At 30.8% G+C, this 15,716-nt stretch overlaps 1 protein-coding gene across 1 annotated transcript in view; it reads right to left on the bottom strand.

The window, feature by feature from the left end:
- Positions 1-15,716, bottom strand: part of LOC129226547 (myosin heavy chain, non-muscle-like) — a 194,348-nt gene that overhangs the window by 12,957 nt on the left and 165,675 nt on the right. Inside the window, 8 exon segments of the mRNA XM_054861156.1 lie at positions 1,272-1,396; positions 1,481-1,564; positions 1,673-1,796; positions 2,379-2,596; positions 3,968-4,129; positions 7,207-7,353; positions 7,355-7,420; positions 15,049-15,342. Of these exon segments, the coding sequence (XP_054717131.1) occupies positions 1,272-1,396; positions 1,481-1,564; positions 1,673-1,796; positions 2,379-2,596; positions 3,968-4,129; positions 7,207-7,353; positions 7,355-7,420; positions 15,049-15,342 (1,220 nt within the window).

The raw sequence follows: 15,716 nt of genomic DNA, 5'->3' as shown, positions 1-15,716 counted from the left end.
GTAGGAAAGACATTCGTCTATTCACAGAAAGTGCATGATAATAATAGAAAGCTGTTTCTATCTATATATGAGAAAAAATGTTTAATTTTGAATCAAAAGAGAACAAATACAAGGTTCTTTCAGGATGGGCAAGAAGTTTTTAAAAGTCACATTTTAAAAATCTTTTAGATAAATTACATTTCTATTCATGCATTCAACAAAACCTATAAAAAAAAACCTTTTAAAATTGATGAATGTCATAGAAGTGCAAAAGCAAAAACTAAATGCATATTTCTAGCATACATCTATAACATTTTGTTTCCACTGTTCAATTTTCCTGTCATTAATAATAAGATTTTGAACTTGGAGACATTTTTACTATGGTGAAATCGGTTTTTACCCAAAACTTCCTTCCATACTATTGTGATTCATGATTTTATCCCAATCGAGATTTTCATTTTGAATAAGTACTTTTAGTGTAGTTGGTCACTTTATGCCAGAAAATGCTACATACAGCATGCTATCCATAAAAACTGATGATCCACAAAGCACTCAACAAATTATAGCAACAAAATATAAAAAGTCTCAAGACATATGTTTTTTTTTAAATAAAATTTCGAAGCGTGATTTAAAAAACATGTAAAACTATTTGAAATGTAAAAAAGAAAATGAGTAAATAAAATAAATAAGACGGTCAAGCAATAGTTTCACTGAAGAAAAAAAAAAAGCCTTACATTGACTTATTTAATGCTTTTGAATTTGTTTTTAGCCAAGTGTGATTGTAATTAGCCAAAGTGGCTAATATCAGCCAAACCTGGCAAACCTAAGCAAGTTTAAAATTTTAAAGCGAGAAGAGACAAATTTTCATTGTTATGATTGCAAATCGTCTGCCTTACAAGTCAAATCAAAAAATTTTTCAAGGCTAACTCAATTAGAATTTATATTAAAAAACTTCTTTTCGTAAAATATCGCGTTTTTACAGAAAAAACACCGATGTAGATGAACATAGAATGCTAAACTGCAATTAATTCCAAAATTTCATCCAAATCGTTAGAGCGGTTTCCGAGATAGGATATATATATTTATATAGTCAGCCACAAGAAGTGCTTGTTTAAAGATATAAGACTTCCCGCATCCAGATTTAACTGAACTAAATGTACATGCACCTTAATTTAACGATATCCTTGATTTAACAATACTTTTTTCCAGTCCCTTAACAATTGTTAAATGACAGTTATACTGTACTTATAAAAATATATAAATTTAAAAACGTTATCAAAACTGCACTATACTTTGTTTCCATGTCCAACTGCTCTTCAATTTGTGCTACTTTTGCCTCAAGGGCTGCAATAGTTGCTTTTGTTCTGGTCCGTTGAGAAGTTTCCAGCTCTTGAAGTTTGGCACGCAATTCTTTGTTCTGTAATTCATACATATTTTTATGAATAGGCTTGTTTCACTTTAAACGTAATTACTTTATATTAATTGCACAAAATAATTTTACCTGTCTTTCTAATATCATCCTATTATTTTCCAATTTCTGAGTATTAGATCTTTCACTAGCTAAGTCATTTGTCAACTGTTCAATCTGAAACAAAATATATAGCATGAAAGTTCGATTACAATCATAAAAATTTGTGTTAATCAATCATTTTTTTATTTGACTTTTCAATTAATATGTTCAATTGGTCTTCACCTGTCCCTGTGATTTACGAGCTTTGTCCATTAAGATTTCTGAATTGCTCTGTTCTTCTTCAAGTTCCTCTTCCAACTGCTGTATACGAGCTTCCAAGCGACGTTTCTCATCTTGGAGCAAGGATCTGTAAACAAAAATTTTAAAATGCTCAAGTTTGAGAGTTGTATTCTTGTGTAAAAATGAAATGCACATTTTCAAAGAAAAAAAAAGAAAAACTAAGAACATCTAGTTTTCTCTCACTCAGAAATTCTGGTATAACTTTCGAATCAATAGTAAAAAAGTAATATTTTGATACATAAGTTAAACATAAATATCTTCATGAAGTCCTTTTAAAATAGACACTATAGTAGACACAGAAATTATTCTTTTTAAATATCTAAGAATATTTTATACTCTCCCCACCCCTACCTCTTTTTTTTTCCTCTAAATACATGTTAGAAGCAACTACAAATACATGTTAGAAGCAACTACAAATTCATGTTCATAGATTGTAAAAAGAATAATAATAAATAAACATATTTTGTACATAAAAATTCAAAATTAATGTAATAACACCCTGACAGTGAATTATTACTACTAATTACTTAGTGCTGAAACAATTTTGTATGTCTAAATTCAAGAAATATTTTGCTGGTGTGCAAAGTTGTTTTTTAATAAATTAAGTAACAGCAAATAAACTATTATCATTTAGTGGGGGGAAACATACCCTCTGGATACAGTAGTATTGATTTCTTCTTGCAGTTCATCCCTTTCTGCTTCAACAGTTCTACGTAACCTCTCAGAGTTGGCGAGATCCTCTTGGACTTGGATGATTTCCATTTCCATTGCTTTCAATTTCTTTTCTGCCTCTTTCAACTGGAGAGCTAATTCTTCCTTAGCTGCATGATCAGCTTCAGCATCATGTTGATATTCCTTCAATTGGCTCTGAAAGAGAAGGATACATTACACTAAACTGACTTGATTTTTAATTAAAATCTTTCATTTTGCAATGAGTTGTTGCTTAAGTTTGATGAGGACTAGGTGCTTGCATTTTGCCTCTGTTACATATCGTAATATATATTTTATTGAAATAGATTTACAGATAGTGTGAAAGAATTTACAGCAAAAAAAGGCAAAAACAAGGACTGTAAAATCCACCACCTGTGAGACAAAGAGGAAGTTAAAAACTATTTTTTTCCAAATCCAGAGACTCAGAATAGCCAATGGCCAGAGAATTAGCAGAAACACCAATTAGAACCTAATTAGTAAAAGTTTTCAAAAATCTATACAAAAAATTTTATTTAAGAAACTGGATTAGTTAGTAAAAACGTTTGACTAATAAATTACAAGGTTAAAAATTTATTTCAAAGTTGCAAATGTTAAAACTTATTTGTCTGCATAGCCAGTGTGTACATATAATTAGTTAATTCCATTCATTTGGTTAAAAATATTTTTCATCAAAGAAAGAAAATTTAAACCTATCATCTGTAGAGTAAATCTTAAATTGATAGTAAGATTTTGATTCTTTTTCCTGCTTTGTCTGTAATTCTATTTAGTCTGGGGTGGGGAAAAGAAACCAATATTGTATAACATTTCACAATGGACAGACAATAGTGGCACAATAAAAGATCAGAGGAGATGGTCTCAACAGGGAAACTAAGATATTAGAAAACTTTCCGATTTTCTTTTACATCTTTATATTTGTTTAATGCATAAAAAAGGACGATTCTAACAAAATGTGGCCACCTAGTGCCATTCTTGGCAATAAACCACAGGGATCAAACTAGAAAGTATCTTTACAATTGGGTTCTTACACACATTTTTATGCCTAAGTTGCCAAATCGATTAACTCCACTTTTTGAAAAAATAATCATTTCTGCTTTAATAGTGCTTAATCAATGCTTAGCATGTGAATTAATACTAAAGTTTTGGTTCACTTTTGTACATTTCTGATCCTGTGATGGCAGAAAATGTAACACAAGGGCCCATTCACTCCTATGGATAACACTATCTTCATCACTTTTCTCGACTTTTTGTTTTATGGAGTTAATCGATTTGGCGAAGGAAGCATCCATTTAATGTTTTGTAACCATATTAGATACTGTAGCTTTTTAAAATAAAAGTGAAACAATAGAATAATAGTTTTATAATTTAACTATACATAATTTAATAACAAAATTAGTGAAGAAAAGAAAACCATTTTACACTAAACCAAATGTTTTGAGGAGGAAAAACTTCTCTCAAAAAAACATTTAAGTTTTTTGATTCCTAAAAAAGAAAAAAAAAAGAGCTAGAAAACAAAATTTCAAATAATACCTGTAACTTTTTGAGCTGTCTCAATGCATCTTCTTTTACTTTATTGGCCATTTCTAATTGTTGTTCAATGTCTTTCAAATCACCTTCAACTTTTTTCCTTGCACTGATGGCAGCTGTTCGTTGTTTTCTTTCATCTTCCAGTTCGCTTTCCAGATCACGAACCTTGAAAATGTTTTCTAATTAGCAAATTCATGCTGACACATTTTCTTGATTTTACTCAATTCAATTTTTTTTTCGAATAAGTAAGTTTTCAATAAGTTAATTCTTTAAGAAAATGATTTTGCATGTTTAAAAATTTTAGAAAAAAATTCTAGGAGGCTGTTTTCATGTTTTTAAAAGAAAAGAAATAACTTAATGAAACTCTTTATCCTTTGCACCTCTCTTATTCAGTATTTTTAGGGGGGGGGGGCATTCAACAAAATATTTTGTTTGTTAACGCAATAACTATGCAAATTCAATGTAAATTGGTTTTGGAAATGCTAATTGGTCGCTTTATTTTAAAAAATAGGAGATTGCTTTTTTTTTATGTTTTCCCCACAACTGCTACACTGCTCATCTAAAAAATATGCATTTATATTTCACTAACAGAAATTGTTTTAGCAAATGAGTGAAGAATTTGGAAAAAATGTAAAGAAATATTTGATTACTTCATGCCCTTGAAGCAATTGTTATGGAAATCGAATCAGCCCTTGTAGCCCCCTACCACACAAGCAGACATTTTCTAAAAATGGTCAAAAGGAGTTCAGCATCCAGTTAAATCAAGTAAATCCATCATGCTTTGAAATTCAAAAAATTTCATAAATCCAGTACTTTTTTTCTGTAGATAAAGAAAGTAACAAGATTCTAACATTAAAAGAAAGTTAAATTAATAAAGCTTAATACTGGAACTTCAGGAGATTACTACCCATTATGCAAAATGAATAGAATACACGTTCATTATTATTTAATGATCATATCCATTAAATAATAAAAAAATTTTGAAAAAAAATAGAACCGACTTCAAAATTGCTCTAAAAAGTGAAAAATAATTTTATTCTTTAAACACCATCGATAATGCTTTTAAACATAATTTTTGAAGTTGGCGCAAAAACAAAACGTAAAATCCAGTATAACCATGCTTCGTTCATATTTTTTTTTCAGAAAAGCATCCAAAGTTACGAACGAAACATTTACAATCTCTATTCAAATATGCTGTCATCAATGCATCATGTATGTGATAGTGAAGAAACTGGTCCTGGTTAAATTTATAGTTGTATTTGAGTTATGGCTGTGAATGATTTTATCTATCGTTTTTGCGCCAACTTCAAAAATTATGTTTAAAAGCATTATCGATGGTGTTTAAAGAATAAAATTATTTTTCACTTTTTAGAGCAATTTTGAAGTCGGTTCTATTTTTTTTTCAAAATTTTTTTATTTCATTCTTTTTAGTGTAAATGTAAGTATTTCAGAAATAATAAGAAGTTACCATCACGTAACTTCACATTTTTTTCTTAAAAATGCTCCATACTAAAAAAAAAAACTATTGACACGCGTTAAACTTTAAGCGATTGGCACTAAAAACTTATCTTTGTTCCTCTCTGGAAATCATGCATAGTTAATTTAATTATAACCATTTAAGTATTACGTTTTTCCTAACTAATTTACATTCCACAGCATCTAAGTTGCTCATGATGCAATCCTGTATTTTCTTACTTAGCCCCGATCATCTGTTATCGGCATAGATGATAACGATGAAAATACTACGTAGTAGTTGAGTCAAACCTAATGGTAGCATTTTGAAAGATAAGCAGATCCTAATCAGTGCTGGAGAAAATACGGGAAACAGTAGAAACGAAATTTTAGTAAAATTCACTTCGTCCTAGTCGGGATTTGAACCCGGGTCGCTCGTGTGGGAGGCGAGAATTCTACCACTGAGCCACCGTTATCCACGGATGAGAAGTGCGAACTTCGCTACAAAATCATTTAATAGGGAAATTGCATAAAATTTACTGTTTTTTGCTCATAACTTTTTTTCTAAAGAACAAATATGGTCAAACAAAGTAATGGGACCTAAGTTGAGCCATGCCCTATCCATTAAAAAAAAGAATCATCAACATCGGTTCACTAGGTGAGACGCTATGAGTGGACAAACAAAAAAAAAACATACATACGGTATGAATTGATAACCGCCTCCTTTTTGAAGTCGGTTAATAAAGGATGCGAACAGAACTAGATAACATGTAAAACTGTTCAAAAACTCAATTTCTTTAAAATTTTCTATCAAAAAACACTATGAGCCTCCTAAGTCTTACATTGCTGACAACAACAAAAATGTAAATAGGCGAGTGAAGTGATTCTATGCAACCTTAGCATGTTTTTTATACTTACTTCTTTTTGTGTATTAATTGGCAAACCACAAAGTTGCAAAGCTACAGATATCATTCAAAGAAGAAATTTGCTTAAAAAATATCAAAACTGACTGCAAGCTTTGAAAAATTTTCTACAAAAGGCATTTATGTGTTCATCCATATTATCTGGGTTTGGATGTATGTTAGATCATTTTAACCCTTTACTGCCCACCAACACTCTGAAGTCACATCAAATTTCATTATTATATTTCCCGATAAAGTGTTTTTTTCTTTCTTGACCAGAGTGACTTGAATGGTGTAATATGAAATGACTGAGCTGGCGGTGTATTTCATGTATTTCTGCTTTAGCCCTGGCTATTGGGCCCCGGTAATTAACTGAATATACCATGTCTTGCCTTCAATCCTCGGGTTGAACCGAACCATTGCTTCGGTCACTCGTCTGGTCTGCGCTAATTCTATATTAGCTACCAGTCTGTTTGGCACTCTTGGCTTCCTTAAGAGGTTTTCCATCTCCAGCTCAGTCACTTTCCTATGCCGGGCTGATGAGTGCTAATAAGCACGAAACTGCAGTCTTCAGCTGGAAATGACTGAGCTGGCGGTGTATTTCATGTATTTTTGCTTTAGACCTGGCTATTGGGCGGTAAATTACTGAACAGAGTTAATATCGACTACTGAGCCCAATAATTGAACATCGATGTTTGAAAAGATTTTAAACTTCAACAATTTCTTTAAAAAATAATTGTACTCATATCAAACTAAATCTGAAATGGTTTTAAACAGGAAAAAAAAAGATGTTTCCTACATTAAAAAAAAACTACATTTAAAATTTCAGCTTCTATTTCTGCTCATAGAAACCACAAGTTATTTTTAAACATGCCATAATTTATTTACCTGTTTTAATAAAGCTTTCCTCTTTTCTTCCGCTTGTTCATCTTTAGCTTGGAGATCTCGTTCAAACTGAGATTTCATGGCTTGCATATTTACTTCTAGTCTTAATTTTGCATCTTCAGTTAACTGTAAATCATCTTCCAATTCCTCAATTTGGTGTTTTTTGCTCAGCTAATTGACTTTCCAGAGCCCTTTTCTGTTTCTCTAGCTCATGAACCTGATAATACATGAAAAAAAATCCATTTTATTTTTATAACATACAAAACATATAATTTACTAAGTTGAGTTAAATTATCATAATAAGATCATCCTTATAACAGCAATTAAAAAAAAAAGATAATTTTTTTTCCTCACTCTCTTTCTCCAATCTCCCTTCTATACCACAGCAACTAACATGATTCCTTATTCTTTTCGTATTGACTTTACTTACAATAAACTCTGAGAAATGGTGTTAGGACTCTCAAACAATACAGTATTCATTACCTTTTCTTTCCTCATTAAAATACTAGAAACAACTTTCTTAAAACTTTCATATATACAGTAGCTCCCAAAAGTGTTCTTACACCTTGAAATTTTGTAGTAAGACAAAAATAACACAAAACTGAATTCGAATATGAAGTCTAATTTTTTTTCACACCATTCCTATGCCATTCTGAATAAAACCCAATAGTTTTTTTTTTTTTTTCAAAATATTGCCAGATTTTATTTTTGAAATTTGTCAAAAAACGAAGAGAAAGAGAAAAAATACGGCACAAAAGTCATCGTACACTGAAGTATTTTCGAATAAATTCATGGTTAAAATTATCAAATGTGGTTTTTTTTATTATTTTTGCATTGTAATGACACTGTAAAGTCATTTGCCGTTACTTTTTTGTCTATTTATTCCCTAATACTCTGCTTATTATTTTAAAATGGCAGGTATGCGTAGAAAACAACAAACACGATACGAAATTTGATTTTTTTCCCTCACAGTAGCCACAAATTGCTTTGAAATGTCTCTAAATTAGGTAATTTATACCATTCTATAGTGAAATGCTTGATAAAATGCTGTAAATACAAGAATCAGATTGAAAACAAGGTAAGAAAAGGTCAACTGGCAAAGTTAACAAAGCATGATTGGAGGTTTACAGTTAAAAAAATTATGAAAAATACACATTTGAGTGCTGAAAAAGTTTTTGTAGAATTGAATGAAACATTTTACGTTTAGTTTTGACCTAAAATTGTTCGTCAAGTTCTCTGATTATCTGGATTAAAAGAGAGCTCTTCCCGCAGAAATTTTCTCTTTTGTGCGAAAAACAGTAAGCTTACGCTTTCCGTCGTAATATCAATGATAAATAAGCTCAAAACGTTTTGGAACAACGTCTTACTTATAGATGAAAATAAATTCAACATTTTGGGTTAAATTGTTATATAATTGTAAATAGAAGAAAAAATGAGGAATTTCGTCTTAAGAACTTAGTTGGATCAGTTAATCAGGACGGTGAAAATGTTCTTGTGTGAGGGTGCATTACAGTATCAGGACTTGGAAATTTGGAATTTTTGATGAAATAATGAATCATGCTGTTTATTTAAATATTTTAAAAAACAATTTCAAACTATTAGCCCAAAATTTGGTAATCGGAAACAACTTTGTTTTTTTTAATCAAGATAACGATAAGAAGCACACGTTTGCGTTTGGTGTTTCAAAAATTGTTCTGAAGCTTAGAAATCTCTCTTAAGGGTGCTCTTCACTGAGAGTCTGAAAGATTCGGATCTAATGTTAACCTACGGGGAAAGTTGGAGCTTGTTTTACAAATTCCTGTAAAGTTTTTTTTCTGAGTATTTTTCAAGACCATGTCTGTTTCTTTTAGTTTTTACTTTTTTGATGTGTCCATTCTCCGATTTTTTAAAATTCGAGAAAAAATGAATTTCTTCGAAAATGAGGTACTGTTGGACATTTCGCTCTGTAAAACATCTGCAACTCGTGCTATCGAAATTTTAAGAACGCCCTGACACGCAAAATATTTCCAGCTCTCTTTTGAGATCTTGTTTGAAATAATGCGACCATTTTTTAAACAAATATCATGTTCTAACTATTGAAAAAAATTTCAAAATACGTTCACTTTTTGCATTTGCCCCGCCCTAGAATAGTTACCTCCCCTTTTGAGGGGTAAAAGCTAATGGGGTGTAAGATTTATTACCCTCTCATTAGTTCCCCTCAATGACCTCCGCTGGACGTCCTTTCTTCTTCCCTCTTTTCCTAAGGCTTTCGTGAAGAATCAAGTGCTTTTGAAAGTGAATCCATGTAGATGCGTGCTATTAGCTGTTAAATTCGCAACATCTGCTTTTTTTCAAATTTGTGGTTTGAAAAGAAATAGATTTGAAAGGAATATTTCTGAGTCAAATTGTTTATTTACAATATAATGAACATTGTTACAATGCTGTCGAATGCGAAAAGTTGACATTTTTCCCTTCCAGTAGAAAAATATTTTTATATATAGATTAAATCGTATTCCAGATACTGGGTATTTTGCATCGTTTTACATGTGTTTTATGTTACTACAAATGGTACACACATAAAGTGCTTTCCACAGCTCAACAAACATTTTTGAAAATTATTTGTGTCTTTAAGAGCCAGACTCGTCAAATTTCTTTAGAAGGTTTGGGAGGTGGAAAATTCAATAGCGGAAAACATTCCGTACACCAACATACTCATTAAATACATAGAAAATCATGAAAAATATATTAGCAATTTAATATGATTCAGTTAATGTAAAAAACACACCGTGGTAGAATTACTAAGCATTGTATGTATTAGTTTTAATGACGTTTTCAGCCTTATGTTGCCGACAAAGCTAACTAAAATGTGAACAATATAGAATGGGGGTTACAAATTTTCACTGTTTTCTATTTTCATTCTCAGAAGCTAGATCAACATTTTAATACAATGTAGAAAAATTAATAACAGGCATAAAGGTTTTCAGGTCACATAAGCACCCCCCCTTAAAAAAACATCATTAAAGATCGTCTTAAATTTCGTTTTTATGGCTTTAATTTCAAAAAATTTCGGGAAGGGAGTTTGTGAAAAGTCTTTCTTTGACCATAAAAAAAAAATAAATAAAAAAAAAAATAAAAAAAAAAATCGTCGTCTAAAATTGCATTTTTGGATTTCAAAAACCTGCATGTCCTCAACGTTAATGAAGATGGCCTACAATCATGTTTATAACACTTTAAAAATTTTGCCTCCCCCCCAACATCACACTAAGACTGCGTTTTTAGACTATTTCGAAAAATTTCGGGGAAAGCTTCCGAACTCCCCGTTTCCTAACAGAATTGAATAACCTGAAATTGTGTTTTTGGCGTTTCAAGTTCAAAAATTTGCTGGTGGAAGATCACAGGACCTCTTACTTACTTCCAAATACTACCAGAGATCGTCTAAAAGTGCATTTTGAAAATTTTTATTTTCGAGAAAATTAAAAGGCATAGCCCCCAAACAGAGTGCTTGGGAAAATAGGGAGTATTTCTGAGTAAATAGTATGCTTACGATAAAGATCATGTTAATTAAATATAGAAATGGTTCCCTCTCCTAAACAAGAAGCTAAATCCTTTCTCTCGCTGTATTTACATATTACTAGGAGTCAATAGAATAGAAAATGTGGGATCTCAAAAAAGATTTTTGTTCTATACGAATGAAAATTACTTGATAATCATTGGATTAGAACATTCATTTTATTCTGTGACTGAAGACAGGATACGATAATTTTTCGGCACAGAAGTGCGTAACACAGAACTTAAAAGAAAAAGTTTGTCTTGTTTGTTTTTTTTTTAATTGTGAACCCTTACTTGTACCTATAATTGCTTTCCTAAATGTAAGCTGTTCATTTTCATTTTTGTTTCAACTTTATGTATTTCCTGCAAATCTGTTTCTTGCCCTTTTTTTTATTTTTTATTATTGATTCATTAAATGCAAGATGCATGAAAACGAGGCAGAGCGATAAAAACTTTAAAATCTGGCAGAGCGAGGCGTTGAGATTTTTTTCATCTAAGTATTTCGAGATTTTTTTTTTTTTTTTTTCAGGCAGATATACATGTAGGTAATATTTTCGTGCCTTCTGAGAAAAAGGACAACCCTTAATATTTATTATGACAACTAACGAGGATCAGACACCAACAAGACTCATTAGAAAATTTTAATAAAAACTCAATGTGTTGAAGTAGAAGCACTATATACACTATATGACCAAAAGCATCGGGACACTTTCAAAAATTCACATGTTTAGGGATTTCTCGAGAAATAATAGACCAATTGCTCTATAATTTGTTTCGCATAAAATGTATACTCTAGTTGTCATTTTCCAATAAAAATTAAGTCTGCTATTCATTTAGGGGACCGACAACAAATTGAGTAAAAAAGTTTTTTTTATAATTTTTCATTGCAAATTGCTGGGAATAAGCTATAATTTTCAGAAATGAGTTAAAAATCTATCAAAAACTTATTTTTATATTTTTGTGAAAGTATCTCTTATACCCATGGAAATATAAGCATTTCTTTCAAAAATGCAAAATTTTTTTGAAGGTTTTCGCCTTATATTACGCAGAGTATTTCGTCAAACGTTACTAAACTTTTAAAATATTTGACAGCATTTTAGAGAAACATAATAATAAAATTTGAAGTTAAAATATTGAAAATTTGTTGAAATATGAACAGTTAAAGCTATTAATTTTTCACTGCGCAGACACGAAAGATAGCAATTTATAACGTTCATAATTCAAAGCTCAGATACATCCTACAATCCATGAAAAAAATTCCACCGCAATTTCTTTAAATTTTAAAAAGTTATCAGCAATCTAATGAGCCGAATTTCTATAATTCTAGGATAGGCGACGAATGGTAAGGAATTGTTAGCAAACTGGCAACACTTTCCTGCCATCGTTATACAGTGATTCATGATAAGAACAGATTATTTGTTGCTGATCCCCTAAATGAATATCAGACTTAATTGTTATTGGATTTGACGTCTGGAGTATACTTTTCATGAGAAAAAAATTACAGAGCAGAGAGCAATTGGTCTTTTATTTTTTGAGAAATCCGTAAAATTGTGAATTTTTGAAAGTGTCCCAATACTTTTGGTCATATAATGCATGTAATACCTCATGTATTTTGCCGAATTTAGTAACTGGGAATCTGAGACTCTAAAAGTGCTAGGTTTAGTTTTATTGCAAAATTTCAACGCAAGATAGTTTACAAACATTGAGAGTGGGGGAAGGAGTGATTTTTGCCTTTGAGCTTGGAGCAGGGTGAGCACCCTTGCATACAAAGATCAGAGAAAAATCTTTAATTTTTCAAATTCAGGAAATCCTTATCCGTAGCCGTCCGCGACTTTGCCGTTGTTATGCTCAATTTGAAAGAACTTTCACCATAACAACCCCTTGAGAAATGCTATCGTAGCCTTCTCATCTGCATATAGTACTTAGATAAATAAATAAATATTTTTTCAAAAAGAAAAGGATTCAAAGATAAAGATTAGGGGAATTTTCTGGTCACCAGTGGTGAGAAAAGGCATTTATAGTAGCCACATTTTTTTCTAGTCGCCACTACATTTGTAAAACAGGTAACTAACCAACAAAGTAGTATTTAATTTAGCACTAAAATATAAATATTATCAGTTCAAATAAAGGTTAATGTAAGTAATTAGTGGCATTAATGTTTATTGTACAATCAAGTATTAACTATGCAAAGAGGATCTAGTTTCATTTTTAAGAATGTTTTCTGCTAACTCGGATGGGGTTGGGGAGAGTGGCAAACAGGCAGAGGAAGTGAAAGAATTTCGCCAACCGATAACTAGTTAGTCCCCAATTTTATTCGGCACTCGATTTTTCAGATTTATTAAGTAGGATCATCCATTTTTAAAGAATATTTTTTTGTTAGAATTTGGAGTTCATTTCGTTAAAATTCAGTGTGGTCATGTAGGCTATCTTTTTTTTTCCTTCCTTTTTTGATATTATCAATTTTCAATAACGAACATTTTTCTAAAAATAAAACGAATTTATAAATTTATTTATTGCAAATATTCATTCATTCGTTAATTTTTCCTAGATGAGATCAGGAACCGTATTAATGGGGAAAAAAATCTTCGTTTCAAAAATTAATTTTAGTGCGAATGCAAATAAATTAATATCACAAGCGGGATTGCAAAATGCCGCGCCTTTTACACTGAGTAATTTTTCTTTTACCTATGTAGTCAAGACTCAAGAGGGAAAGAACTAGAATTTCCTTGGAAGGGTCTGTAAAAAGCTGCGGTTTCATTTCGCCGTCAGCTATTACCTCCTTCGACTACTCTGCACAGCAGGGGAGCGTCCGGTCTGTCCCCCTGCAAAATGTGACAGGTCACATGATCCACACTTTCATCGGCCACCGCTTGTTCTATTGGTTGTTGAAGTGTCAATCACTTCACTGATGAACATTGCTTTCGTTTAAAGAAAAAGCCCATTTTCAAGCGAGATCGTTTTTCTTCCCCACTGAAGAGCAGCCTTAAATCGCCAGGCTTAAACTTAATGGAACATATTTGGAGATATCTGGTAGCTAGATTACGAAAATAGACCATTGAAATGAAAAGCGACCTAGAAACAGTAAGACTCGAAGTGCGACTGTACACTTACTCAGAAACTGCACAAAAAAAAGAAAGAAAAAAAAACAATGAAATCTATTCCCAGACGTTTAAAAGCTGTTGTTGATACTGAATTATATTCTACTAAATAATAATTTTGTAAAAAGTTAGATTATTTACTAATTTTTTGACATTTTTTCAAAGTGTACGAAGATTTTTGTGAGATAAAATTTCCAGCACTTTTTGTTTTTTTGTTTTTTAAAAATTACGTTTTAATTTTTTATTAAAAATTTTCATGTAGTTTTGTTACAAATATATCATAAATCTTATATTAAAATACCTATTCCGAAATATTAACTTGAACCAAAGGATAATGGCCTATTTCATTGAAAGTCGCAGGTGTACGAACACTTTTGGGAGCCACTGTATGATTTCTGCGGAATAAAAAAGGCTGAAAGTTTTTTTCAGAAATCCGTTATTTTGAAGTTTTAAAATTACAAAAATTTTTCAAATAGCGGAAAATGTTTTTATTTGGTTAATTTTTCAAATCTAGGGAATCAAACATGTTTTAAAAAAATGAGTTTTTTATCACCAGATTATTTTTTTTTTAACTGCTTCCTCACGGTTTATTTTTGTTATTGGTTGTTTTAAGGATTTATTAGTTCTAAAGTACATGCATAGTGCATCTATATTTTAAAATATTTATGAAAATAAAGACATTTTATTTTATTTTTAACAAAAAATATCATTGAAACAAAAAATTGACTCTTTTGCAAGATGCAGGAAGATTACGGATGTACTGGGTGTTTTACTTGCAGGTGGGGAAGCAATCTGACGTTATTTTACAACATTCCTGAAAGTGAGCAGTAAATTTTAAACATCTGATATTGATTTTCTATATAAATTATTTTCTGAACAGGGGACAATATAAAGTATGCTGAACAAAAATACAAAGCTTTTTTTAGAAGCTATAAACATGGGGTTTTTTGGTTAAAATCCTGGGTATTTCAGGAGTGAAGTAAAAAATGAATAACCAGGGAACAAACGACTATGGAATAAATGAGATTCTATGAGCTTGAAAATTGAAATTCCCGGAATTCCGCCAAACAGCGGAAAAAATCACATCTATGAACTTCACGGACATTGCAACAACTTTAAGCTAAATAAATGGATCATAATAAAAACCCTTAAATTTGCAATGTTGATATTAATAATAACAATGCACGTAAAAATTTGAATGAAAATTCAGTATTCTTACATTCTTATCAGCCGTTCCCTGGCTATTAACCAATTCATCAAGCTCCATTTGCAGCTGTTTTCGCATCCTTTCAAGCTCTTCCATTTTGTCTTGACTATCTTCATATGCTCTAGTTAGGGATAAAATTTTTGTTTCCTTCTCTCTGGATTCTCTTTCAGCATTATCCCTTTCTAGTGCAATTCTTTCAGAAATGGCTTTTTCTTCTGCTAATAGTTGATCGAATTTCCTCTGTTTTTTCTCTAATTCAGAAACTTTTGTCCGTTGACTTTCTAACTCCATGTTTAGATCGTCAACCTATTTTTACAATTAGAAAATAATATGAAATGACAATTACAATTGAAAACTATTAAATTTTTCATACTATTGTAAATAAAATAATTTGAAATTGAAGTTCAATAGCAACTACATTAATAGCAAAATTTCAAAAACTGATTCTAGATGCTTGATTGAAAATATATTTTTTCTCTCTTTTAAAATCTAAATAGTCATAATTCTAAGTTACATTTTAAAAATATTTCTAAGAGACATATTAAATTTATCATGTAGCTTTTTTCTCAAAAATTGAAATTAAAAAAGCTAAGGATTTGGTATACTTTAAAATGTTACCAAACTCATTGATTAAAATCTAACTAAGCAGTACTTGCATTTTGAGTGGGAAAGTAAAACAT

Source organism: Uloborus diversus, chromosome 7 (genome assembly GCF_026930045.1).
Source record: "Uloborus diversus isolate 005 chromosome 7, Udiv.v.3.1, whole genome shotgun sequence".
NCBI lineage: Eukaryota > Metazoa > Arthropoda > Arachnida > Araneae > Uloboridae > Uloborus > Uloborus diversus.
This window is presented reverse-complemented; position numbering and strand designations above follow the sequence as displayed.